Here is a 27175-nt window from a genome sequence, read left to right on the forward strand (position 1 = left end):
AAATTCTAAAGGTCGTTCCGGAAGTGTCCCAGAGATCAAAAGACACACCAAGAGTAGCAACCAAGGACGAGGACTTCCTGAAGCCTTTTGACAAGTTGTCGTGGGGGGAGACTGCGACCGCCAGAAGATGCATACACAGTGATCTGTCCAAATGTGGATGGCCTTGGCGGTCTGTTTGTAGCGGCGAGGAGGTTGTCCCTGAGCTAACGCAAAATGGAGAAGGCAGCGGCTGCTATAGACATCACTACAGAGTAGACAAAAGAGGATCTAGTTGGGCTTGGCATTCTTTGCTTGAAAAAGGGGAAACTAACGCGAAGGCCACATGGGAGATTCCACTGTCAATATCACTCTATATCTACCACTTTCATGCCTCCGATGTCTGTTGACGAGAGCGGAAGTTGGGGTAGTCTAAGCTGTGACGACGGCACCTGTTTGTTGACTTGACCGCTTCCGGAGGGTGGTCACCCGGATTGTGTTGCTGACGGGTTATCTCCCCGGACTAGATCAAATGATACTGATGCTGCCGAGTTCGACATTCTGGACGTGTTCTACAAGGTCAGTGGAAAATGTATGAGTGATGTGCGCCCACCACATTTCGAAGCCATTTGTTGAACAACGTCCATTGACTCCTACATCCTCCAACAATATAAGGAGACGGACGTGATGGGTTCGGTCGATTCCGTCACAGACCTGTCGCAGGTCTCTCCTGTCTTGCTTCGAAAGTACATCGACGGCTGTCACATGCTCCATCAGCATGATCTCGTCGACGCATACGGCCACCTGTCGATGCGTTTATCCAATTCGACTTTTCTGATGTCCAGGTATCTCGCTCCGGCTTTGGTTGCATCTCTTGAAGACCTTGTCATATACAAGATTGAAGATGCACAACCTGTGAAACTAGATGCCCCACGAGGTAAGTAAACCATGACAGGTGCTTCCTTGACATTGCGAAGTTTGCCTCCATCGGATACACTGAATGATATTGTAACACGGCCAAAACAGGATTCTCGGAGCGGTTCATTCACTCGGAAGTGTACAAAGCCTATCCAGCTGTCCAGTCAGTGGTTCATTCACATAGTCTGGATGTAGTGCCGTTTTCAATTTCGACAGTGCCGCTGTCCGCGTGTTTCCACATGGCAGGGTTTCTGGGCACTGCTGTTCCCGTGTGGGATGCTGCTTCTGTGTATAAAGACCATCCATCCGACAATCAGGACATGTTGGTGAGGAACATCAAGCTTGCGTCTTCGCTGGCTAAGACGTTAGGGGAGGATGGCCAGGTCAAGCATCCAGTTGTGCTCATGAGAGGTCACGGGATGGTGGTGACTTCTGAGAGCCTCGAAATGTGCATCTTCAACTGTATCTATACACAACAAAATGCAAGGGTTCAACGCAGTGCAATGGGACTGGGTGGCGACGTCAAGTACTTTACGCAGCGCGAGGCCCACGATACAGGAACGACGACCGGGATGGGAGCTGTGAAGCCATGGCCGCTGTGGGAAAAGGAGGTTGCCAATCAAACCATGTACCGCAATCTAATACCTACATCCGAGGCTGGACAAGGCTGAGTGGGAGGGAGTCTACAGGCAACTCATGGACTATATCGGAGATTGCTTGTGCTCGGTCGATCTAGGTTATCGAAATAAGACGGGTACCAGAGTTGTTGGGGGATTTCTATCAGTCCTTTAGCCCGGGCGCCTCCAACTTTTCCCTGAAGCTGCCAATAATGGAGGATGATCTGGGCGGGACAGACACCAAGTTGATGCCAAGCCATTGCCCCACTTCTCGGCTCTAACTCCCCGGCCATCCCGGCACAGGATTCCGAGGTCGGAAATAAAGATATCTCCCCTTTCAAAACCACCCCGACTCCGCGTTTTCCAACCTGGTCAGGAGACAAAAACAAAAGTCACACAACCTAGAGACTGTCTCATGCAGCATGATAGCCGAGTCTTCTACTGCTTCGCCTGCGGACAATGAGCAAGACGCCGCTAAGCAACCCTCCAAGAGACGCCGGATTGGCTATGCATGCGATCTTTGCAGGTGGGACTTTTTGACCCCAGACTCCACCTGTGTACCGTCTGCAGGGCTGTGACGTTTTGACGACTGACGACTCTCCAGACTGAAGAAGAATAGATGTGATGGCGAACGTCCGTCTTGCCAACAATGTCGACAACGTCGGCAGGAGTGTGTTTACTCACCCCAGAGGGCGCGAGTGACTGTCACGCAAGAGTAGGTATCACCGTGTCGTATATGGCGGGGTGTTTCATATCTCACAAGCTAAACAATGAAATGCTAATGCGGAGACTGGGAAAGTTATGTTGAAGAGCTCAAGATGCGAAATGAACTCCTCGAGAGACAGCTTGCGGCTACGCAACGAGCCAATCCACGCCATTTGTAAGTGCTATCATCGATGCCCCAACCGGCCCTGTACAACGGCTCACAGATGGGAAGCAATGTCCCTACCTTACCGGGAGAGATGGAAGGTCCTGCAACGATATCCAGCGACGACGGCCGAGCCACGAATCCAGGGAACCAATACGTCTCCCCGTCACAGAACCAGACGCTGGACCGTCCCCGCTTAGTGGAACAACAACAAGCTATGCGAATGCCTAGCGAAAGCCACACTGCTGCATCTGATCCAGCAACTGTTTTGAGCGATGCAAACAAGGGCACACCAACCGAGTACTTTGGCGAGTCTTCGACTTTTGATTTCATGGCCAAAGTTGGTTCACCAGAGAAGGAAGCATCAACTGTGCGGTCAGGTATTCCCGCCGGTGGATCCTCTCTGAGAGATCCCAACACGTCCCTCGCAACCTCGTCTCCATCGGTACCGTTGTTTGACCTCTTGAGTGCCGAGTCGGATGATCCATTTGGGCTACCGTCTCGATTCGTGGCTGACCGTCTGGTGGATGCATATTTCAAGTACCGGCATCCGCTTAATCCATATCTTCACGAAGGGACATTTCGACAGAGATATCGGCGGCTGTGGCTCAGTCAAGATCTAGGCGGAGAAGAGGCTACACAGCAGAGCCTGGCCTGGTATGGGCTGGTTAACCTTGTGTTTGCGTTCGGCAGCGACCACGCCAATATCAGTGGCCGTTCAGCTGGCGACCGATCCCGCTATTTCAAAAGGGCCAAGACTCTGCTTGTGTCTGGCATGTTACAAGTCAGCACCATCGAGCTCGTTCAAGCTCTGCTATTGATGGGTCAATACCTCCACGGGGCTCTCGAGCTCAACAACTGCTGGACCGTCATCGGACTTGCAATACGCACAGCACAGGGACTTGGGTTGCACCTCAATCCTGCCACCTTTACTTCAGATAAGATTGAGCAGGAGGTTCGCAAGCGGGTGTGGTGGGGCTGTTTCGTCCTCGACCGAGTCTTGAGCATGAAAGTCGGGCGTCCCACGATTCCAGACGGCCCAGGAATCGAAGTGGGAATGCCGCTCGCAGTAGACGACGAGTTCCTGTCCAACGAAGAGGAACAATCTGTTCAGCCTCAAGGGGTACCTTCCAAGCTGGAGTATTTCAACCAGGTTATTCCGCAGTGCCGTTTGATGGAAAAGATCTTGAAGACTCTGTACAGTGGTGACGGGCTCGGCGACAATTCGCAGAAGGCAAGGCCCGTAATGGACACAACTCAATTCCTGGCCTTGTCGATCCAGCTCGATGGAGAGTTGACCACGTGGCAAGAGAACCTCCCGAACCATCTGAAACCAGGGGCAGAGGGCCTGGAGTGGCACTTTGAGCGACAGAGAAATGTTCTGCTTATGAGGTGGGTATCACTCGCTCCTAGGGGCTTCTTTCTCCATTGGCTAACAGAGAGGTCTTGCAGATATCTTCACGCGCGACATCTGATCCACCGCCAGACTCTGTTGCTTTACATGACGCGGCGAGTCACGGACCATTTCCAGCGCGAAATTATGCTCAAATGTGTCAAGCGCTGCGTGACGGCGGCCTACGACTCGATCACTCAGATGGGAAGCTTGCATCATCAGAACAAGTTATCGTCGTTCTGGCACAACTCGCACTGTAAGTGCTCTCTGATGGTTGTTCGAATCGACGAGACTGACTTGTTTCTAGATGTCTTCGCGGCACTTGGTGTCCTCTTAGTATACCAGACCGTCGAACCCCAGTCCAAGGCTAATATTGCTTTGCCTCCGAATGTGGACGTTGATCATGCTGTCAGAATGGGCCTTGAGCTACTTCAACGGGTGGGTGGCCAAATGCACCCACTTGCATCTCGATATGTACAAGCCATCCAACAACTACGGGCGAGACTGCAAGCCCTGCCCACGTCGAGGAGCAAGGCCCCGTCGCGAGAGATGAGCAGCTCTGACAGAAACGGAGCACAGACCGGGGCTGTATCTTCTGGAAATGCCAACACCAATCAGCCACAAGTACCTGCTAATGCCGTCGGGTATCAGTATCCTCATCAAGCCCAGCATCAACAGGTCGTAAATCCCCTATATCCTGCTTACTCGCAAGAGACGTATCATGTGACGGCCGGTGAAGGGTCCTTGAGGGCTGGATTTGAGGACGAATTTGCCAGCATTGAGAGCATGTTGATGGACAGCACCGGCTGGACTGGCTTGATGGATGATTGGAGTGACAACCCGGTACGTGGCCCGCTTCAAACCCCTCTGATAACTCTGAAAGGCCTGACGAACTAACCCCGTGCCAATCCCTCAGACCTACGCCAGATTTACATATAATGGATTTGCCTGAACCTCCCTGCTCCAGGCAGTCCACGGCCTGAGAACTGTTTTCTCATTGATCCCGGTGCAGTCGGCCACCTCATCGTCATCGAGAAACGTCAGATCAGCCGCTGTGCCGTCATCTTGCCCGTGGCGGGTCGCATTGGATCCCATCCTCAACGAGCTCTTCAGCATCACCGCCGTGGTCTGGACAATGGCATTGTTTCTCGTGTAGATGGAACGAAAAACACAATGCTCGACTGACGTGGCAGCCACACTCATGCCGTGCCCTCGCATCAATACCACGCTCCGGTCAAGGTTGCCGCCACAGCCGGGTGTATTGGTGAACAATGCCGCAAGCGCCGCGCCGAGGTGCTCGGAGCGGATCAGGAGGTCTTTGATGTCTCCTTGCCTGAAGTGCGGACGAGGTTCGAAGACGGGCGTTTCTTTCCCTGCAATTCAGAATTAGTATCATTCCCATTTCCGGTGAGCTCCCCTTGTTCTTCATCTCAAACTACCGTTTTCACATCATCTCCCAAGTCGAGACTCCACCAGAAGGGGAAAAAGGCTGACTCCTGCAGAAAACGCCTGGAACACGGCAGCACGACAACACCAAGGGTCGACGAGACTTACCCAGAAATCCACTCGTGTTGACACAAGCCTTGAGCCCCGAATCCCCTCTCCCTCCTCCCAGCAACCCCCACGGAATGACCTCCCGCGCGTGGCTGTGGCACACGCTCTTCACGGTCGCGAACCGCTTGTACAGCTCCGAATGGATGAAGCGCTCCGTGTAGCCCCTGGGGGCGTGCGGGTCGACGGGCTCGGCGTCCTCGACGCGGTACTCGACAATGTCGTCGGGCGAGGCGACCAGCGCGGCGGGCACGTAGCGCGCCATCAGGAACACGGCCGGGTTGGTCGGGTGCCGCACGCTGATGTGGCCGTAGGCGTCGAGGACTTGGCCCTGGTGGTGGAGGATGTGGTTGGCCGTGATGAGGGTGCGTTTGGCCGTGGAGAGATCCATCTCTCTCGCGGCTTCTTGACGGGATGGTCGCTCCTTTTTTTCTCGTGGGGAATATTTCTGTCGACAAAGAACAGTGTGAACAGTGTGATGATGATTCACACTGTGATGATGACGATACGATAGTCACGGTGACGACGAACGACGAAACGACAGACCTGAACGATGTGTACGTTTTCCTCCGCCTTCTCTAAAGGGGCGACTAGGGACAAGGGACAAGGAGCAACTATTATATGCAGCTACAGACCCAAGACAGGACAGGACAGGACAAGACAGGACAGCCGAGCCAGATCGATCCTCGTGCTTGAAAAGGAACCAAATGTGGATTCAGACGGGACATACTGTACCCAGGTAACTGTCAATGACAACTCCGCTTGGCTATGGATATCCATGGAAAACCTCCTCAGCACATGGTTCTCGGTAAAGGATACCTACCATACTACCAAGGTATTTTGTTGGGGGTGGTCTCCTGACACTTTTCCAACACTATACCCCAATAACTCATGAGGTACATACATTCCTACAACTCAAGAGGTAAGGTACATACATAATTCCCTCTGATGGGCTGTGTAACTCTGCCCTCCCTCTCCTGCCATCTCTGGAAGAAATTTATCTCCCCGGGACGATCCCCCTCCCCTCCCGGCTGTAAGCTCCGCCATGTCTACGAGCATGACCTATTTACGGGATATGATCCGGCAAATTGTAACATGTGGACTCGACGGGTGTGGACTAGATGGTCTGTTCTATTAGATCAGATTAGGGGTTGTTTGATCAAGGGCCTGTGTATTTGTTCTTCGTCAGTATGAATTGATCAGTCAGGATGTCAGACTAAAGGGAAGGGTGTGTTTGTTCAGTGGTGGATTAACTGACTTATACAAAGCATGTCTGTTACCGCGCATACCCGTGCTAGATCGCTATCATTGTACAATTACCATAAACCCCGCGATCCGAAGCATCCAATTCATACTCGCCTCGCCTTACCCCCCAATTTATAGTCTCGAGACCAGTCAAGCTCAAGCCTTGACCTCTCCTTCCGCGGATGTCGTTGTCGTTTCAACCGGGATGTTTGCGTCCGGCACAGGCTCATTGATCGACCTCCATTCCGCCATGAAGGCAGTGAGAAAGGCGACACCGCTGACGACAGTGGTGAAGATCCACGCGTCCCTCAACCCAATCATGTACGAGGCCACGACGGCGGCGAGATCGCGGGGGTGGGGGAATGCCTGTCGAAGACCCGTCGCTCCGGCGGCCAGGACGCTTGCAGGGGTGACGACCGAGTTGCCATTGGGGAGGCTGTCGAGGAGGCGGTTGTTCAGAATGGCCTGGCCGGTCGACACGCCGAAACCGCCCCCAACGAACTGTGCAACTGTGCGTGGGTGGGTGACGTGTCAGCTGTTGGGATCCCCATGCACTCCTCCAAGTGGTTGGAAACTCACACATCATGACACCCACAGTGACGGACAGGTCTTGTCGCGCCGAGACCTTCTGCGCGACCATGACGGGAAGCTGGATGACGATGCCCTGTCCAACGCCTGCGACGATCTGGTATCCGATCCAATGCCCGGCCGAGGAGCTCGGTGTCAAGGTGTAGTATAGCCCCGAGCCGATCGTGATCAAGATGCCGCCCGCCCAGAGGAAAGGCTGGTAGTAGCCAATCTTCCCCAGAAGGATGGCGCAGCTGAAGGTTGCGAGTGCTTGTAGTAGTTGTCGTCAGCAAGATGAGCATGTGACAGGAGGGGAATGTGACAACATACAGAATGATAGCACGCTGGGAATCGTGCGCACGCCACTGTCGGATGGCGACACGCCTTGGACAGCCTGGAAGTAGATGGGAAGAGTGTATGTTCGGGAGACGCCGCCCATGTTGGACCTTGAGACACAGAATAATCAGTCTCGAAATCCACACCATCCACCATCTTGGACCTTACACGAAGCTGTAAATGGCACATGCTGCAATGGTGCGACTCTTCAAGAGTCGTCTGGGAATAGTGGCTCCGTCGCCCTGCGTCCACTCGGCGACGACGAAGGCGATGACAAATAGCCCAAAACCAACGAGCAACCCAATGGAGAAGCTGGAGTTCCAGGCGTGCCGGACTCCCCCGTCTTGCAGCACGAGCAGCAAACAGAGCCAGGCGCCTAATCCCAGAGTAACTCCCATAATGTCAAACTCTCGATGGTATTCTCTCCACGTCGGAGCCTTGACCGATTGAGACTGCGGTGGCGTGTTGAAGAGAAGGAGAATGATGAGAAATGTTGCACCTCCAATAGGCAAGTTGATCCAAAAGCACCATCTCCAGGTAAGATCCTGGGTAAAGACTCCACCGAGCACAGGGCCCAAGACAGAAACACAGGCCCAGATGGCGCCAAACAGGCCCATGACGATGGACAAGCGTGAAGGCTGGACGATGAATGCAGCAATGATATAGCTCCCTGAGGTGAGGCCCGAGCCCCCGAGACCCTGGACCGCACGCCCAGCAATGACGGCGATGCTGTTAGGAGCCAAAGCGACGACGAGGCTTCCAACTTCGAATATGAGGATGCAGGAAAGAAAGACAACCTTCTGCGGGAAGAATTTGTATGCCTTGCTCCAGACACCTTGGAACATGGCCAGATACATCAAGAACGCGGAGCCGTACCAGCCAACCTGGTCAACGCTGTGGAACTCTTTGGTGATGGTTGGGATAGCCGTGGCAATGATGCTCTATGTCCGTTGTCAGCGTGCTACTACTCGGCCAAGATATCCGCTCCAGACCGTATCAAGGCCAACTATGAACGTGGCGAGCATCAAGGCAATCACGAGGATCGCTTGTTTGAGTGGACCGAGGTACAACGGCGCGGCTGTCGGCGCGGCGGTTTCTTGGGACGTCGCCTCTGGCTGTCGTTTGATTGACGTTGCGGCATCCTTGCCTTGGGAGGTGCGGATGTGAAGAGACGAGACATCGGTAGATTTGGGGTTGAGGGAATAATCTGTGAGGAGTCGCTCAGCCGGTCTATCAAGCAGATGGTCGGAAGGAATGGGAACGGCTGAGGGTACCTGCTGCCATGATGAAGAGTGAGGCGCAGAGCGAAAAGGTCCGAGATGCCTTTAATGCAGAGAGCAGCCGTGTCACAGTCGAACAGCAGGCAGGAGTCACAAGCCTTTGGAGGTGGGAGCCTCTTCAATCCATCAAACCATTAAGGGTTGATTGAAAAGCAAGTCAGACAGCACAAGGCTGCGCAGCTAGTTTGACCTCAGAGGTGAGACATTCAAGAATTGTTCCAGAAGATTGAAAATCCATGAGATTGATGTTTGGCTCCGTCGGGTGGGCTCCTTTCCAGACAAAGATCCCCCGTAGGTGGGACAGTTGAAAGGGGTGGCGATCGGTACGAGGGTACCGAGTACATACGAAGTAGGTCCCCGTAGGGAGACAAGGGCAGCCGATAAGCAAACTTGCTGGGGACCACGACACCCACGCAGTGTAGGCGAGTTGCGCAATACACGAGGTCTCAAAATCTGTCTTGTCCTTGTCTCGCTTGATTGCCGCCGTTCTCGTTGCCAGAAACTGCTGTGAGCCAACGATGCCACCCAAATGCCGCCTGAACCGAATCCTGCCACCGAAACTGCATCACCGTCAGCACGATCTTGAGATGGATGTGATTGGGGTTCCTGAGGCAGGGATCTACCGCAATCGACAGGGGGGACCCATTGACATTCCTGGCTAGGTACAGCGGTACTGATTGTGGGTGGGTTGGGTCCGACCTCGTTCAGCTGCATGGGGCCTAATGCCGCTCATGGGCGGACGCTAGACTAGCGTCGGGATGAATTTATGCGCTAATCGAATCAGGTTAGTGTTTTGTGTGGTAGTTGACCTATCATGGCTAAACATCCCCTAGTGAAGGTGGGGTTGACATTCGCCGAAAGGGAGGGGTCGCAGTTGCCTCTCTACCAGTGCTCGTGCTCGTACGAAAGCAAATAGTCTGTCGGTGATTCTAATATGCGGCACCGAACACTTTGATCATCAAAACTTGGGGTAGACACTCATGTTAGGCACAATTCGCCGACTCCCCTGGTTTCCTGCAGCGCCTTCCTCACTTCCCCCAGGCAATCGTACCTGAACAACATCTTCCTCACGCACCCAATGGTAAAGTCTGGGAGCTCCTCCTTCGACAGGATCTGCCTCACCATCGCCTGTGTCTCCTTGCTGAGGTCATACCCCACCCCCGTCGTCCGACTCAATAGCTGGACAGCGCTCGCCCTCGTTATCCGCACGCGGTTCCATAGGGCTAACCTTCCCGCCACCTCGTCCACAGCTCTGACTCCTGTCACGGCCAACCCTAGAGCTCCTGCATCCTCAATCGCCATTCCCGCGCCGTTGCCAAGGGTGGGAAGCATAGGGTGTGCTGCGTCGCCGAGGACGATCAGACGGCCCTTGTGGTACGTGGGCAGGGGATCGCGGTCCGCCACTCTCCAGAGATACATGTCCTCCTCCTCACAGTAGTCGAGAATCTTGTGAAGATCGGGGTGGAAGCTCTGCATCCGGTCGCGGGCGACTTGTTTTGACGACTGGGTCGTCCATTTTTGCTCGTTGGCAGGCCCTTCGTCGACAGCGGCGTAGAAGCCGAAGTTTTGGAGGAGATTGCTAGACAAACGGGTCAGGTTAGTGAAGACTCGGTCGAGGTGAGTGAGATACGAACTTACTCCCGACACGGGTACCGCAGAATCATCTGGTCTTGCCTTGCACCCAGTGTGACAGAGGTCCCGTGGGGTGCAAGCTCCATGTACTCTCTCAATACTTCGTCTTGCATGAGTGATTCTGTCGGCACGCAAACACGCACATTGCTGATCCCACTGAGTTTCGCGGGCCTCTCTGCACCATCTTCCATGATGGCTTGGTGAGCTGTGGATTTCACGCCGTCTGCCGCGACTATGAAATCTGCCTTTAACACTTCCCCGTTATTCAGTGTGACAGAGCCTGTAGAGTCAAAATGCACGGCGGAAACTCCCTCTACAATCTCCACCGGCTCACCGGCACCATCTTTGGAGGTGGCAAGATCTCTTAGACAGTTGTGCAGATCTGCCCGGTACGCAGTCATTGACGGTGCTCCACACTCCGTCTCGAGTTGGGCCAAGGACGACCGCAGGAGAACGCGAAATGGACGCTGACCCGGCGCTGCTTGTATGAACACGTCTTCGGTGCAATGTACCATACGAGCACTCTTTTGGTCGACTCCCAGACTCCGTAGCACCTTGATGGCGTTGGGCGATATACTGACTGCGAAGCCGACTTCGTGCTTGTGACGGTACTTTTCGAGGACCGTGACTTTGTGGCCGGCTTGACGGAGTGCGACGGCAGCGGCTAGGCCGCCAATGCCCGCGCCGACGATTGTGACGGTCAACTGGAGCGACATCTTGAATCGAGTGAAGCAAAAAGGGGCGAACGTGGGATAGGAGCGAACTGTTGACTCCTAGACCTTTGCAGAGATATAGAAGGATCCAAACAGTCTGTTAATTGGGTGCCTGTGCAACATGGTAAATGCAACACAATAGAGACATTGCGTACTCGCTCTCTCTGAACCCTTGAAAAGAATCCAGCGGAACCAACCAAGGCCGAATTTGGTTCCTGAACCACAATACATATCCATATATCATATCCATTCGGCGATTTCGGGGTTTGTCAGATAACAGTTGGTATCGATGTACAACCTGTAGATGGTAGGACATCTCAACTTCCCAATATAAGCAAAAACTAGCAGCGCTATACAATTGACTTTGTCGTCGACACATTGTTCTCGTGTTGGAGAACAAGAAGATGATTTACTCGTTGTTTCTAGCTGGCGTGGTTGCCGGCCTGATCTGGTTCCTCGCCACCCCCTTGCGGACAGGACTATGGCGCTTTCCAGGACCATGGTGGCGTCGTTATACAGGTATCTATCTAGCCACCACGATATTACCCAATCGACTGTTGGGCAATGCAAAATCTAACTCGTCCACCAGATCTCTTTCAAGTGCTCGACACATACCACGAGCGCACACGTCTGACCGTCGTGCAACTCCACGAGGAATATGGTCCGGTGGTCCAAGTTGGTCCTCGCACGCTGCTGTTCTCGGACCCGGCCATGATTGAACAAGTCTATGGCAACAGGTCACCACTTCCCAAAGTATGCATTTTACCGACTCTATCCGTGGGCCCACGGGAGGACATTTGCTAAAGTCGGAGCAATCCCTCCCCAGAGCCATCACTTTAAACCGTTGCGACACGAGCTCAATGGCGTCGTCTACCCGAACATCCTGGCCATGGAGAGCACCAAGGATCACGCAGCCATCAAACGGCCCATTGCAGGCATCTACTCCATGTCCAATGTCACAAAGTCGGAGCGCTTCATTGACGAGTGTATCCTTCAGTTTGTGCATCAGCTCAACAACGAGTTTATTGTAACGGAGAAGCCGCTGCCCGTTTACCAGTGGGCACATTATTGTGGGTAGCAACCCTTTTTCCTTTTGGCATGTTAACTCTCGACTCACCGTGTCTCTACACAGTTGCATACGACACGATCATGAAGGTCACGGCATCGGTCGACTTTGGACTCATTCGGGGCGAAGCTGATCGAGAAGGCATGTTCAAGGGGTTGCATGATGCCCAAAAGTTCCGGTCCATGGTATGTTGGCGTTCTGACCAAAAGACAACCCTTGGGTGATCGCTGTCGACTAACCGGTATTGCAATCACGACAGGGTGTCTGCATGCCTTGGGTCTTTGCACTCCTCAAAAGAACCCCTCTGGCGCAGGTCATGATCAAACGCATGGGCTCCTTTCCCCGCCGGGCACGCGAGCTGATCCAGAACAGGAGAGCACAGGGAAGGACAACGACCAAGACCAACGACCGCGAAGACCTCCTCGACCAGCTGCTGGAGACAAAGGAGAAGTTCCCCCAGACGGTTGACGAACTGGTGCTGCACGGGTATGCCACGACGCCCCTGTTCGCGGGTGGCGAGTCGGTGGCTGCGATCGTGACGGCCGTGGTCTACTTTCTAGGGAAACAGCCCTCGATCGCCGATAAACTGCATGCCGAACTGCAATCCTCAGGCCTCCAGATGCCGCCGCAGTGGGTTGAGGTGCAGAAGATGACCTATCTCGACGCCGTCATCCACGAAACCTTCCGCTGCTTCCCGCTGGGGGCAGCACTATCCCGCCGCGCCATCCCTCCCGGTCGCGAGTTCGTCCTCGACGCCGGTCGCCGTGTCCCAGCCGGCACGTCTGTCGCGATACTGGGTGGTGCGACTCATTTCAACCAAGACGTCTACGGCGCGGATGCGCCATTGTTCCGGCCCGAACGGTGGCTCAAGGAGCCCACAGAGAGCCTCGACGAGTACGCCGAGCGGCTACGCTGGATGAACAGGGCCGATTTGACCTGGGGCGCCGGTGATCGTGCCTGTATGGGCAAGAACATTGCGCGGTGCGAGATCTACAAGCTCGTGGCGACGCTGTATTCGACGTTTGATGTGAGTGAGGCTTTCTTGTTATCTTCTCTCTCTCACATGCACACACACACATGGAGAACTTTGTTTGTGAAGTAGAACTGACACCATCTGAGCAGATAAGACTGGTCGACCCGGAGAAGGAGTGGAAGTTGAGGGAGGCTCTCGGGATTAAGCAAGAGGGCGTGGAGGCAACGCTTCGTTTCAGACCTGGGGCGAGCCTCGAACAGCTTCAAAAAGCAAACTAGTAGCAAGTAAAGAGACGTATCTGACGCACGACAACGGCTGTTCACCGGCCGGTAATATAAACTATGCAGTATAGCTACCAGGCAGTTACGTCTCACGCTGTTTGCCATGAAATTTCAAGCAATAAACCCCCGTAAACGAACCAGTATGGCCCCCTCTGTAGGAGGTAGAAGCGAGGCACACCACCAAACCTGGGCTGAAGCAGACTACGAAGTCAACCTGACCACACACTTCTCGCCCCTCAGCTCGCCCTTCCTCACCATGTCCATCCCCACCAACACCTCCTCCAACCCCCCTTCCAGCGTCCTCAGCGGATGATGCCTCAAGCGGTCCTCGTCCAGCAGCCGCTGCGCGATCGCCCACAGTCTCTCCCCCAACGCGAGATCCTCGGCGCTCGGCGCCCGCGCGTACGGCGGCGGCCACACGCACCCTTCGCCGTAGAGGCTCGGGCCCAGGACCCAGTCGGTCTTGACGACGGCGCGGGTCGCCGCGACGGCGGTGTCGAAGGGGTCGAGCGAGACGTACTTGCCCCCCGCGCGGCCGAGCGCCGCGAAGCAGAGCGTCGTGGATTCGACGGTGCTGATGCAGTCGAGCGCGTAGCGGAGGTTGTTTCGCGTGTAGGATTTCTAGAATGGTCCAGAATGGACGGATAAGACGGTGTTGTTGAATGAACGCGGAAGATAAAAAGAAATGGGGTCCATGTGTATGTCTGGCCAGGGACCAGTGGTAAATGACAGGGCCAGAACTCTGGATGTGGCACAGAGAGGGGATGGATACACGGGATTGGTCACACTTACTATTTGACTCGCACAGTCGGGTTCATGGTAGTCAAAAGTCGCTTCGACGCCGTAGGACTTGAGTCGCTCGTTGTGCACAGGCGAGCACGCCGTTATGGGGATCATATTGATACTGTGCCGCTGATCAACGAGTCATCCATACATCCTGGGATCACCTCAACAGTCCTCGACAGCACTTTCATCCCCACGTCCAACAGGGAAGAATTGTGCATCGTAATGGGGTTTCCTCACAGACTCACAGTTTGAGTAGCTGGATGGCTATAGTCGCCGTCGCCGTCCCGCCGCCATAGACGAGGACATGCGCGGGTTTTGTGACGGGCGCGTCGGGGAGGGGCAGACCGAGCCTGTCGAGCGCGAGGCCCGCGGTGCCGATGGCGGCGCTCATGGTGGCGCCGCCCTCGGTGCTGACCGAGGGGGGCAGCTTGAGCCAGAACGGGCCCGTCGGGATGTTATACTGGCCGAAGGCGGCGCGGAAGGGTCTCTTGGCGTTCATCTCGTACTGCGCGCCGCACACGCGGTCGCCGATCGCGACGGCCGTGACGCCCGCGCCCCGCGCGACCACCGTCCCCGCGTAGTCGGCCCCGAGCATCGCCCCGGGCGTGACGAAGGCGCCGCGCATCTTGGTGTCGCTGGGGTTGAGCGACAGGGCCTCGGTGCGGACGAGGAATTCGTGGCTCTGGAGCGGAGCCAGAGGCGTGTCTTCGCGGATGAGGATCCGGTCGCCTGCCTCGGCGATGATGGCGCGGTGAGTCGTTGGAGGGACGAAGCCTCTGGCTGTTTCAATGCCGACGGATCCCATACTGACGAGCGGCGGGTGTCTCGGACCTAAGAGGGATATTCGCAGGTGTTGGAGAGTGAACGAGTTGGTTTGTTTAGTGAGAAATCGCCCAAGTTGCAGATGATACTTATACAAGGTACCCTGTCTCCGTCATAGAAATTGTCGCTTGACGCAGCTATACATTCTGTCCCATTGTTTCTGCATTGAGCATCGGGTACAAGTCCTCGGTCTGTACCACGTACACTCCTGCAACGAAGATATGGTGGTGGATCCCCACATGTAGTGGGTCCTCACTAACCCGATACGGACCCATTCGGTGATTTTAGGCTTTATTCGGACAATCACCAGACAACCATTTGGGAGAAGGAGATTAGGAAGAAAGTCCCTCCGAAACGAAGAACAAGAGGCCTTCCCTCCTAGCAAGGCATAAGAAAAGAGTTACTTTTCACGACATGGGGACGATATGATACACGGACATCAAATAAAACAAAAAGAGAACAATGACCGTCAAACAACCCGCCCCGAAAAAAGCCCTTCTCTGCTTCCACGGCACCGGCGCCAAGGGCTCCATCTTTAACGTCCAGATGGCCCGGATTTGCTACCAGCTGCGCGACGCCTTCGAGTTCATCTTCCTCGAGGGCCCGCGCGAGTGTCCACCTGGACCGGGCGTGCTGCCCATGTTCAGCGGCCAGGAGCCGTACCGGGGCTGGTTCGGCGGGCACGACGTCAGCATCGACGACAGTATCCGGGAGATCAGCGGCGCGGTGCAGCGAGGTCTGGAGTACTGGAGAGAGAGCCATGTGGATGGAAATGTGGAGATTGTCGGGGCCATTGGCTTCTCCGAGGGCGGACTGGCGCTGGCGATGATGCTGTGGCTGCAGCAGGAACAGCGGGAACGAGAGAGACGGCAACAGCGACGGGAGCAGCGGCAACAGGAGCAAGAAGAAGATGAAGTCTACGATGAAGAGCAAGGCGACCAACTCCTCCCCTCCAACCTCCCACCACTACAGTTCGCCGTCGTCAGCTGCTGCTTCTTCCCCCGAGAAGCGTCGCTGTGGTTGAACGCACGCGCACAGGCCCAGGGCATGACCACGGCCCTCATCGACGTCCCGACGTTACATATCCACGGCAATCGCGACTTCTGTCTCGGCCGCGCCCGTCAGCTGGTCCGCAATCACTACCGTCCACAGTGCGCCACGGTCGTCCAAGTCGACACCAGCCACCACATGCCCACCCAGAAAGGCGATGTCGCCGAAGTCGTCAAGCACATCCGCGGATTGGGTGGTGTGGAGAGTGAATGAGTAGCGTAGATCTCTTATTCTTCACCAAGTCGGACAAATAAAGGCGTCTTAGAATGCTGGGTGAATTGCACGAGAGGACGGAAAAACTATGAGATTCTTGGAGGTTCCGGTGGCGATGAGATATAGACTTAAGATCTATGATTGCAGCACCAGCAAGTGCCGGACAACACTGTTTCAGCCCCTGGCCTTGGTCCCCTGATCCAACACTGCATCTGTGACTCTAAGAACGGGATTCCTCGCAAAGGTGTTCAGGATTGACAAATACCCTTGCATCAGCGCCTCTGCTGCTCCGACCCCATATGTCTCCTTCCGCAACTTGAATGTAATCAACGGCTCTCCCTTGCTCGGATCGTCCCCCATCTGCAGTGTGATGTCATACGGAGTCCCCGCCCGTGGGATGTCGGTCTCGACAATCTTCGCCTCGCCGATGCTTCCGCTCTCCGTCTGGCCTTGCTTGTAGTCGAAGATGGCCTGGAAGAGCGGTGCGTGAGAGAAGGGGTGCTCGGGACTGGGCTTGGTGGGTAGGCCGAGACGGTCGAGGATGGCGGGCAAGGGGACGGCGCTGTGAAGGAGAGCGGCACGCATTTGCTCTTTGGTGGAGCCAAGGGCTTCGTTGAACACGTGGCTGGAGTCATAAGTCAATCGCAAGGGGAGGTAGGATGCGAAGAAGCCCATTGTGGCTTGGTCAACCAGGGAAGCTCGGCCGGAGTCGGCTACACCGATGGTGATGTCGTCGGAGCCAGCCAGCCGCGCAAGCAGGATGTGGAATGAGGCGAGGTAGAAGTGCATAGGAGTGGTCTGCTGTTTGCGGCTACGGTCCTTGATTCGGACTGCTACCATCCGAGTGAGCCTCGTAGAAACCTCGTTCGTGGTCCAGTCGAGGGTTTCGGGGCCGGACGCATCATTGAGGGTGAGCGGGAGGATAGGCAGCCGGGGTGGCAGAGATTGAAAGAGGCCGGACCAGTAAGCTAAGTCAGCATCAAAAGCTCCTGAGGCGAGCTGTGCGCGCTGCCGAATCGCATACTCGACGTAGCTGGGAGCTGGCTCGAGCGGGAGACCACTGTAGAGTTGGCTGACGTCGATAAAAAGGTGTTCGGTGGTCCAGCCGTCACCAACCAATCGGTGGTAGGCTATGATCAGAAGGTGGTCCGTGGATGTCCAGAAGTAGTCAATGACCTTCAGCGTGTCTCCTTTCTCCAATTCGTACCTGGCAACTTGGAGCTCTTTGAATGCTTCCTCGGCAGCCTTCCTGTCTGCCACTTTGACGGCTTGGAAAGAGTTTCGTGGTAACCTCATAACAGCTTGCATCGGATCGTTGATATCAGAGTCAGAGTCTGAGATGAAACACGTCCGGAAGGCGTCGCTGCGCTGCAGTGCCTGATCAAAAGCCCATGCGAGACGACCCATGTTGAGAGGACCTTGCATGTACATGCCGATGGTGCTGTTGAACGTGGCTGGCTCCAGAGGGAGCTGCATCTGCTTCCACGTGTATTCTTGCATGATGGACAGCGGTGCAACGCGCTGAAACCCGTCTTCATCTGCTTCAGAAGGTTGAGAAGGCGGTGTTGGTATGTCGCCATTGTGGTCTACCGAGAAAGTGGAACTTTCATGGGAGGTGCCGGTGATCGATGATGGCGTAGCAGCGGGCCCGCCTTGAGTAGTTGGCGTTGCATCCTCTAGAGATCCAGAATCAACCAGCGGGATCAAGTCGGGGTTCAAGCGAGAGACAGCGTCATCGACCAAGTCGGTAACCGAAGCGCCGCCCAGAATCTTCAGCAAAGGAACGTCAAGGCTGAGATTTTTGGCGAACCACGAGGCAACAGTCACGGCGGACAAGGAATCCACTCCCTGGTCGATCAAAGGAGCTGTCAAGTTCAGCTCGTCGGCCGTGGCGATCAGTAGGGCTCCACGTATTCTGCCAGACACGCCTTCGAGGATGATATCGCGGACCTGCTCGATGGTTTCGGCCTTTGATAGTTGCTCTTTCAGGGATGCGACAGCGCCAGTGGCTTCGTTGCCAGTGGTACGACGGTCAGACATTTTGAATGCGGCAAAGCGTGGGTCGTTGTACCAGGGAATTCGCTCCTGGTCTTTCTCATCCATGTGGACCATGCCCGTAACGAGTTCTACGTCGTCGAGCTCCTGCTTTCGCCCGGCCACAACTGCTTCCGCAAAGAGTGCATGGAGTTCCCACTCTTTAACCTCGTCGGCCAGGAACTTTCGGGTTTGGGATTCATTCTCACGACCGGCACGGGAAATGAAGCCGACCCCAATGACAGCACCGATATCGATGGTTGATGCGGCCATGCCTTGAGCGCGTCTTTTCTGGGCTGTAGCATGGAGGTACGCATTCGCAGCGCTGTAGGCGGCTTGTCCGGGATTTCCTACCACCATGACGATTGACGAGAACATGACGAAGAAGTCCAGGGGGTTTGCAGGATCAGACAAACGCTCGTTCAACAAGCGAACACCTGTTACCTTGGGTGCAAGGACCATCTCCATCATCGGCAGCTCCATGTTCTTGAACATGACATCCTGCAGCAAGAGAGGTCCAAAAGCCACGCCGGCGATCGGAGGCATCGATCTACGCACCTCCGCCAGACCTTTGTCGACCGCAGCTTCATTAGAGACATCCCTGGTTCAATATAGTTAGCATCGTATACAAGAAGATATATCATAATAACAACATACATGGCGAGCACCATTACTCTTCCTCCAGAGCGAGCAATGTCGTCGATCCAACGTTGGTCGATTTTAGGGACTCGACTCGACAGGACCAGATGGCGTGCGCCATGCTCCACCATGAAGCGAGCAAGCGAACGGCCCATGTCACCCGCAAGGCCGATCAGCAAGTACGTCTTATCGCCCACAAACAAGTGGTTTGACTCAATGGGGCGGATACGGCTTGTGATATGTTCGTCTGTTGACCAATCGATAATCGCGTTGCTGGATGAAGGGATGTTTGAAGCCAATACCTCACGTGCAGCGAGAATAGGCACGTCGCTGATATCTCTGTCCTTGTGCACCGTCTTGACAGCATCGATCAGAATCTGCACTGCTGCTTGAGCGCTCGATGATGACACCGGTGTCGCCATAGTTTGGAACAAGTAGTCTGGTCCACGGATCGTGCAGGCAGGTGGAAGACACTTGACCACTCGAGAGCTCAAACTGGCCGGGTTCTGATCGGCAAGGAAATCGTAGAGCACGGAAGCGTTCGCTGGCAATTTCTGGCGCAGGCTTCGCTCCGTCTCCTTTTCGTGTAAATGAATCCACAGGGCACCGTCTCTTCTGGGAGGAGGTTTGGTGGAAGCAAATGTCAGTGAGACACCAGCTGCCGCAGCTTGGTCGCGTAGACTCTCGACATAGAAGCTCGGAGGCTCCAAGACGACGACATTTGTGCCTTTTACCAGGTCAGACATCAAAGTTCTGGCGACAATATCCGCTGTGATGCTAAAAAGCCGCAAATTGTCGCACTCCTCTCGGTTTCCGGCATAGACAACATGGCTAGACGGCACTTGGACAGAGGAAGCATTGCTGCTCGAAAGTGCCACCACCATCTTACCATCAGAACCGACAACGCAACCCTGAGTCAGATGGTAAAACCCGAATTGGCCGATCCGGAGAGCCTTAGCAAGCGAATACTGTACCTGGACCTCGATCAAAGTCTCGTTGTCAACAACAGGACTAATTCGCTCCACGTTGGCTCCAAAGAACGGCTTCCCTTGGTCGTACTCCAGGCTCAGGATTTCCTTCTGGGGGTCTAGATCGGCAAGTATCAGGCGCCGACCAGAGTTTAGTCGGTTGTTCCTGCCCACATCGCGTTTGAGACGTGGTATTAAAACTTTGCCGCCACGGAGGTAGAGCTCCGGCTCCTGCGTCCATAGAGAGCCGCTATCCTCCCATTTCGCACTGTGCTCCAGACGCAGCACAGTCTCGACAAGGAAGCGAGGCTCCAGATCTTGAACATTGTCAACATCTAGCAATTGGATCTGGATGTCAGGGTATTCATGACGCAAGGTCCGGAGTAGGCCGACTGTCATGGCTTGCTGTGCGTTCGTGGTCCAAGCGTCTTCAGTCACCCACAAGACATGTTGGGCTGCATTGAAAATGGTTTGCAAAGCATCAAACTTTTCCTCGTCCAATCCCTCAAAAGTGTGTTCATCGAGCTCTGACAACACAATGAAGGTTGATCCGGGTTGTAGGTCGGAGTTGATAATCTCTCGAAGGTTCGGAACAGTGTCCAGCTGACGTTGCGGCAGAATGCTGGCGAGTTGGGAGACGAGTTCGGTCGTTTTCGGCGATGAGCCTCCAACGACAACCAATGGGCCATAGAAATCTTCTTCAACCGTGGCAGTCAGTGGTGAATCCAGTCTCTCTATAAAGTCGTCTACTGCATGGCTCAGGAAGACGCCGCTCGGGAAGGTTGTGCTGTCTGGGTCAAGAGAGCGCGTGTCAATACCGGAGAACCCAGTTTTCTTCAATAGTTTGTCCCACTCAGCATAAGAAACATTCGGCGCCAGTACGCGGCCCTCGTCATGGCCGGACCACCAATCGGGGAACAATCCAAAAATGAATCCAACACGAGTGTGTTCGGGATGTGCAATTTCGATGACAATGAGCCGACCACCAGGTTTTAGAAGAGACCGAACGTTTGTGAGGGTTTCTTCGAGATTCGGAGTGGCATGGAGCACGTTGGATGCCGCTACCAAGTCGTAGGAGTTGGGCTTGAAGCCCTGTTCAGCAGGAGGCCGGCGGATGTCAAGCGGTTGAAACTCCATCTTGTCGGCATGCCGCTCAAACTCGTTGGCAGCCGGCTCGAAGAAGGTGCGTGAAATATCGGTAAAGGTGTAGCTGTTAAAAGAGAGCTGCTCGTGGTTCAAGAACAGTCGTGTCGCTCCTCCTGTGCCGGCTCCTGTTGATGTTGTCAGTTATCGTTGTGCCTGGAGTTGCTGTGGATGTAACGTACCAATCTCAAGAACGTCCAAGTTTGGATACCGATGATTGAGTTGCTCGAGAATTCGTTGATAATAGTAATAAGATTGACCATAACTCACTTCTCCGCTGTAGAACTCGGTGAGCAGGCCGTCGTGGTCGAGAAGGTCGAAGGCATTCTCATCGTTGCGGAATGTGTCCAGAGCGGCCTCGCCAACTCTTTGGATGAGGCGCACGAATGGTTGGGATATATTTCTAGAACATTGGTCAGACGAAATCGTAACTGTGTCGATAAGAAGGTCACTTACTCTCGGATCATGACTTCAAGATCGGCGCGTGTATCCTGATCCCAGTCTGGTGTGTACCACACATTGCGTCCAGCTCGGGTCTCACTAAGCACATGTTCGCACCACTGGATATACTTTGCGAAATGGAAGGATGCGTTTTCACGATCCTCGGCGGTCACGTTGTCCAAAACAAATCGTATGTACCAATAAGTGATTCGCTCGATAATTGCAACGTCCTTCTTGTCCTGATCTGTGGCATGTCTTTCGACCTCGTCGAGCAAGGCATCAGGATTCAAAGGGCTGAAGCTCCATTGGGTGTACATATGGTGATCGTCTTCAGCCGAGGGAGGAATAGTGGGCTTGAAGCCAATCCCCTCAATGTGAAGCATCGTTGCCTTGGTCTCGGGGTCAAAGACCTCAATGTCGCCTTGAAGATTTGTGCCAGTGCTTGATACAGTGGTGGAAATAAAGTCTACCTGACTGGACGACGCGTTGATCTGATCAGCGACCCCCGGGCTCAAAGCGATGCGACCGATACCTGTAGGAACCAGTAGGGATCTCAGACGCCCATCACCTGGAGCGGCATAAGCCCCAATCATGCTCTGGAAGGCGACATCGAGTGTGCTGGGATGGATGACCATGTTTCGGTGGCCGTCTTTCAAGCGGTGGAACTGGATGGCACCGTACGCCTTGCTGTCACCCCGTTTCAGGTTGGTGATTCCGCGGAATTGCTTGGTATAGTTGTATCCAGCCTGGTCGAGCATGTTGTAGAACCTGTCGATTCCAACGTCGTTGAGGTGAGCGGGCTCGTCTGAGGCAGTTGGCAGAGCATCGGACGTTGCTGGGCCGTAGGTGATGGTCAGTGTGCCAGTGACCGAACGAGTAGGGCCAGCTTCTTTGGCGAGGCACGAGTCGACGGTGAAGGAATAGACCGCATAAGCATCCGTACTCTGTGATGCGTCAACGTCAAGACTGAGGTTGAGTTCGACCATGCTGTTCTCATCCTCGAAGGTGACCGCCTTGTCGATTTTGAGGTCCAGAACTTCTAGAAGTTGAATTCTCCGATCGCCGCTAAGCTTGACGCCGGCTTCCATGGCCATGACGACGTAGCCTGCCCCCGGGAATACAGTCTGGCCCTGAAGCGAGTGACCGTCGAGCCATTCTATATCACGTGGGCGTATGAAGTTCTGCCAGTGTATTGACGAAGGGGTGCTGTGCAAAGATCGCCTGCCGAGTAGGAGATGTGGTTTTTCTGCCTCAAGTAATGCACGAAGCGCGCGAGACTCCTTCCTGTACGAGCGCGAGTGGTCCCAGGAATAGCTCGGAAGCTGCTTGGACACATCACAGACGCCGTGGAGATCAATTGACAAGCACCTGTACAAGTGATCAATATCGATAGCCGCTGAGCCGAAGTGAGACCACAGGTATCCCAGACATGAAGAGAAGGCTTCGACGTCGTCCCTCTTCCGCTCCATGCAGCCAACATACGGGAGGTCGGAACCGGTACAGTTCTGGATGGTCTGCAAGGTTGGATTCTTCAACGCAGGGTGGGCACCGATCTCAATACAGATGTCGAGGGGTGTGTGCTTCAAAACTGCTAGCTCAACAGCTGACGAGAAGAGGACCGGAGAGAGCAAGTTCTCTTTCCAGTAGTCGGCGCTAAGATCCGCGAGCCGCATGATTTTCCCTTCGTAGACGGATGAGAGCCAGGTGCACTTGGCGGCCGCGAGCGGGGAGGGATTATCACATCCGCAAGCTTTCAGAGCAGCAACGTACGGCTCTGCACAAGGACGCATATGGTGCGAGTGGTAAGCCTTGTCAACTTTGAGAACTCGAGCAAAGCGTGATTCGTCAATCAAAACATCATATGCCTCAAGAATGGCATCCTTATCTCCTGACAGCGTGACACTTTCTGGAGCATTACTCGCTGCGACTGTTATTCTTCCTTCGAAGGCCTCAAGAGCGCATAGGTCGATGGCGTCGTCAAAAGAGGTGCCAGCCGCCATCATGGAGCCTTCGACGCCATCTGGGCCACATGCGTATTCTGCTGTGAGGCCGCGAAGGTATGCAATGCGGATGGCTTGGGACGCCGATATAAAGCCCGCAGCAAATGCACAAGCTATCTCTCCGGAGCTGTGGCCGATGACAACTTTGAATGTTACTCCTGCCGCCTCAAGAAGCCTGATAAGCATGATCTGGACCGCACAACAGAGTGGTTGTGAGAAGGCTGCATCGTGCACGTTTGAGGCTTCGCCCACCCGGAGAAGCTGGTCCACAAGGCTCCAGCGAGGTCGAAATTTATCTGGCAAGCTCTGAAGGCTGTAATCAAGTTCTGAAATGATGCTCCGTGCATACCCAACTTCAGTAATCAGAATTCTCCCCATAGCTGGCCATTGAGCACCCTGTCCGGTAAAAATACCCAAGACATGAGGCTTTCTCTTGGTGTCCAGTACAATTGGGCTTGTCTGCTTCGCCGAGAGCAGAGCTGCGTCACGATCGAGAGCATCACGTAGTGCCGGCACGGTTTTGGCTTGGATGGTATGGCAGATTTGAAGGGTCGACCTCTTTTTCAGAAGTGTCCAGACGAGATCTCGCAGCTGAAGTTCTGGGTGGCTGTCTAGACATTGTTTCAAGTCGTCCATGGTAGCTCTGAGCGAGACAATAGAGTTTGCGGACAGAACAATCGGCGCCAGGCATGGCGTCGGCAATTGCTCCAGCGCTTCCTTCGAGGCAGGGACATATGATTCCACAATTACATGAGCGTTCGTTCCACCAAACCCAAAGGAGTTGACGCTTACACGTCGGGGTTGATTGAACTTGAGCGCTGGCCAGGCTTGTCGTTCTGTCACAATCCTCAGATCTGAATAGAATGGGGCAACTCTAGGATTCAGTTCATTGAAAAGCATATTCGGGGGAAGGAGTCCATGCTGAATGATCTGCGATGCCTTGATTAGCCCAGCAACGCCTGCAGTCCCTTCTGTGTGGCCGATAATGGTCTTGATACTCCCCACGTACAGGGGATCTTCGTCGACGGCACGTTTTCTGTCGCCAAAGAAAGCAGATGAGATGGCGCAGGCCTCTTGTGGGTCTCCTGCTTGTGTCCCCGTCCCGTGGGCTTCAAAGTATTGACAGCGGTCCTCAGGTTTCGTTATATCGAGACCTGCCTCTTTGTAAACCTGTCGAATGAGCGCCTCTTGTGCTGCAGGGCTGGGCATGGTTATGCCAGGGGTCTTGCCGTCTTGATTGATACCACTTTCGCGGATTATGCATTCGATGGTGTCACCATCCGCGACAGCCTGAGACAGGGTTTTTAGAACCACAGCGGCAATGCCTTCACCCCGAGCGTAGCCATCGGCGGCGGCATCCCACATCCGAGAACGGCCTGTTGGTGAGAACATATTGAGCTTGCTGGCGGTGACAAAAGGGGTCGGGCCGAGGATTAGATTCGAGCCGGCTGCGACAGCCACCTGGCTGGCTCCGGTTCGAAGCTGCTGGATCGCAAGGTGCACCGCGACAAGGGACGAGCTACAGGCAGTGTCGATAGTCATACTGGGACCATGCCAGCCAAACGCGTATGAAACCCTGTTTGAAAGGATTGATGCCGCGGCGCCGGTGGCGGCATAGGTGCTCAATGAATCTAGGTCATAGTTCGAGTTGTCGAGAAAATCTCGTTGCATCAACCCCACGTAGACGGCGGTCGGAGAGCCTCGAAGGTCCTCCATCCTGAGCCCCGCCGAAGTGAGGCTGTCATAGACAGTTTCGAGAAGTAGGCGCTGCTGGGGATCGATTGTGTCTACTTCGTTGGGGGAGATGTTGAAGAACCCAGGATCAAAGGCATATGGGTCTTCTTCGAGAAAGTATGCGTATTGCGCATTGGTTCGGCCATGATGAGCTCCGTCAGGGTGGTAGTAGCCGTCTATGTTGAACCTCTCCTTGGGAACCTTCTTGACCAAGTCTCTGGGAGATTTCAGAAGGTCCCAGAGTCGAGAAGGGTTGCTTGCACCACCAGGAAAGCGACAGCCGCTGCCAATCAATGCGATGGGCTCTTTGGGCCGAGCTTCGAAGGGAGTCATGGTGGCCTAGCAAAAGGTATTGTGACACAGGATTTCCCTCTCTTCATCTCCTTGAGCTCTCTGCAGTTGGTCGACGCTCCATCATTAAGAGAGAATGTGGCCTCAACGCCCAGTACCTCTAACGCCGACATTTCGGCTTCGCTAGTGTTTATACCGTCCGAAGTTATGTTGCATGGCAGAACTGTCTGAACCGAAACAACTCGCATGCCGATCGCCAGAGAGAGTTGCATGTCTATCAGAATACGAGCATGTACGAGGATCTAGGATTAAGCAATGAAGTGTCTTCGGTAGTGGTGGGAGGATTTTACCATGTCGGTTAGCGTCTTGGCTTTGCGCTAGAACTAGCGGGAAGGGGACGGGATTGAGCGGACCGTGCCTAGTACAAACCTTGCTAACGCCTAAAGAACACTAGCGCCGTAAATGCTACAACTTACTACTGCAGAACTACATCCTTGGGCTTCAGAGAGTCCACCTTAGGGTCCTCGGTTGCACCCTCGCCTGTGCCTATACACCTCTCAAGAAACCCCAGAAGATACAGGCTAAATGCTTGAACATGGATCTCGTATCAGAAGAAAACCAGTAGTCGATGCATGTGGCATGTAGATCATCGCAAATTTCAGTTTCCCCGGCCGGGAGGATTCGGATATTTGATAACGCAATTGATCTGTCAACCTCACCTGAAATGTATCTCTCCACTCTCGTACCGCTTCTCTGGGGGGCAGTTGCGCTGTTCATGGACTAACCATAAGATACCTCTTCCCCGTTGACCCTGGATGGTCTGTATCGTTGTTGGTGTCCTCATATCATGCCCGTATCATGTACCGGATGTACCCCGACCAACTCTGGGCAGTATCTCGGCAGTTCGGCATTTGCTTGATAAAGTCTGTGGCTCACATCGCACAGGAACCGAAGTAAATATTCGCAATATATATCTCTGTGGCACACAGTTGTGGGTCGGGTCATCTATCAAATGGTCATACCGGTAGTAGGGTGAATCTCCCCCAACAAAGAGTATTTTTTATCGGGCGTCGGGGGTTCAGAATGGGGATTGTCCGTTGAACACCTATAGCGGGTAGGAATTGAGCAGGGTATCCTTGAGTAGTGCATAAAGACCAAGTTACCCTGCATGCAACGACAGGAAAACTGCAACTGGATATCAATTGTCTGTTAGACAACTGGCATTTGCAACGGTAGAGCGGGGAATTTTAAAGACACGCACCAGGGTCAAGCCGCTTTTGCAGACGACTATAGAGACCGCATCTGCTTATCAGTAACGTCGCAAAGCAGCACCTTGTGATACGAGCCAGCCACATGCACTTGCTTCACCAAAGTGTGCATTGCATGAGACTTGTCGAGCCCACTTGAATGCTTGTACATCAGGAAGCTACGTGTACTTTCGATGTACTTTTGGCTCCCGATGCTGTCGATCAGTTTGCGGGCAGGTATAAGTGCACCATGTGCATCGGCATTTTCACCTCAATGACCTTTCCGGCGTTTTCATTCTCCTGTCCTGCTTCTTCGCTTTTGCCGAGAGCACCGAATGTCGTTGCATCGTCACTTGGAATATGTGTCGACGAAAGTGGTCGATCCGAGCAC

The 27175-nt window shown here is 54.2% G+C and overlaps 8 protein-coding genes across 8 annotated transcripts; 4 read left to right on the top strand and 4 right to left on the bottom strand.

Annotated features, from left to right (window-relative positions):
• Positions 1-663: 663 nt before the first annotated feature.
• AYO20_06502 (hypothetical protein) lies at positions 664-1565 on the top strand (the record flags this gene model as incomplete). The annotated part of the gene is made up of 2 exons (XM_022644791.1): positions 664-913; positions 1003-1565. The coding sequence occupies 2 exons, from the start codon at positions 664-666 to the stop codon at positions 1563-1565; spliced, it is 813 nt and encodes a 270-aa protein (XP_022499258.1).
• An 842-nt stretch (positions 1566-2407) lies between these two features.
• Positions 2408-4669, top strand: AYO20_06503 (hypothetical protein; the record flags this gene model as incomplete). Its single annotated transcript, XM_022644792.1, has 3 exons — positions 2408-3771; positions 3832-4028; positions 4080-4669. The coding sequence occupies 3 exons, from the start codon at positions 2408-2410 to the stop codon at positions 4667-4669; spliced, it is 2151 nt and encodes a 716-aa protein (XP_022499259.1).
• A 21-nt stretch (positions 4670-4690) lies between these two features.
• Positions 4691-5714, bottom strand: AYO20_06504 (hypothetical protein; the record flags this gene model as incomplete). The annotated part of the gene is made up of 2 exons (XM_022644793.1): positions 4691-5145; positions 5327-5714. The coding sequence occupies 2 exons, from the start codon at positions 5712-5714 to the stop codon at positions 4691-4693; spliced, it is 843 nt and encodes a 280-aa protein (XP_022499260.1).
• Positions 5715-6724: 1010 nt separating this feature from the next.
• Positions 6725-11099, bottom strand: AYO20_06505 (hypothetical protein; the record flags this gene model as incomplete). The annotated part of the gene is made up of 8 exons (XM_022644794.1): positions 6725-7077; positions 7148-7405; positions 7466-7581; positions 7640-8412; positions 8464-8701; positions 9827-10330; positions 10390-10663; positions 10718-11099. The coding sequence occupies 8 exons, from the start codon at positions 11097-11099 to the stop codon at positions 6725-6727; spliced, it is 2898 nt and encodes a 965-aa protein (XP_022499261.1).
• A 561-nt stretch (positions 11100-11660) lies between these two features.
• AYO20_06506 (hypothetical protein) lies at positions 11661-13413 on the top strand (the record flags this gene model as incomplete). Its single annotated transcript, XM_022644795.1, has 5 exons — positions 11661-11849; positions 11923-12166; positions 12229-12347; positions 12422-13189; positions 13285-13413. The coding sequence occupies 5 exons, from the start codon at positions 11661-11663 to the stop codon at positions 13411-13413; spliced, it is 1449 nt and encodes a 482-aa protein (XP_022499262.1).
• An 85-nt stretch (positions 13414-13498) lies between these two features.
• Positions 13499-15007, bottom strand: AYO20_06507 (hypothetical protein; the record flags this gene model as incomplete). The annotated part of the gene is made up of 4 exons (XM_022644796.1): positions 13499-13568; positions 13643-14037; positions 14209-14320; positions 14448-15007. 4 exons carry the CDS (start codon positions 15005-15007, stop codon positions 13499-13501), a joined length of 1137 nt encoding a protein of 378 aa, XP_022499263.1.
• A 479-nt stretch (positions 15008-15486) lies between these two features.
• On the top strand, positions 15487-16287 carry AYO20_06508 (hypothetical protein; the record flags this gene model as incomplete). Its single annotated transcript, XM_022644797.1, has 1 exon — positions 15487-16287. One exon carries the CDS (start codon positions 15487-15489, stop codon positions 16285-16287), a length of 801 nt encoding a protein of 266 aa, XP_022499264.1.
• Positions 16288-16461: 174 nt separating this feature from the next.
• AYO20_06509 (hypothetical protein) lies at positions 16462-25579 on the bottom strand (the record flags this gene model as incomplete). The annotated part of the gene is made up of 4 exons (XM_022644798.1): positions 16462-18922; positions 18979-21199; positions 21254-21474; positions 21528-25579. The coding sequence occupies 4 exons, from the start codon at positions 25577-25579 to the stop codon at positions 16462-16464; spliced, it is 8955 nt and encodes a 2984-aa protein (XP_022499265.1).
• Between the last annotated feature and the right edge of the window lie 1596 nt (positions 25580-27175).

This window comes from Fonsecaea nubica (assembly GCF_001646965.1).
Source record: "Fonsecaea nubica strain CBS 269.64 chromosome Unknown Scaff41, whole genome shotgun sequence".
Classification (NCBI taxonomy): Eukaryota; Fungi; Ascomycota; class Eurotiomycetes; order Chaetothyriales; family Herpotrichiellaceae; genus Fonsecaea; species Fonsecaea nubica.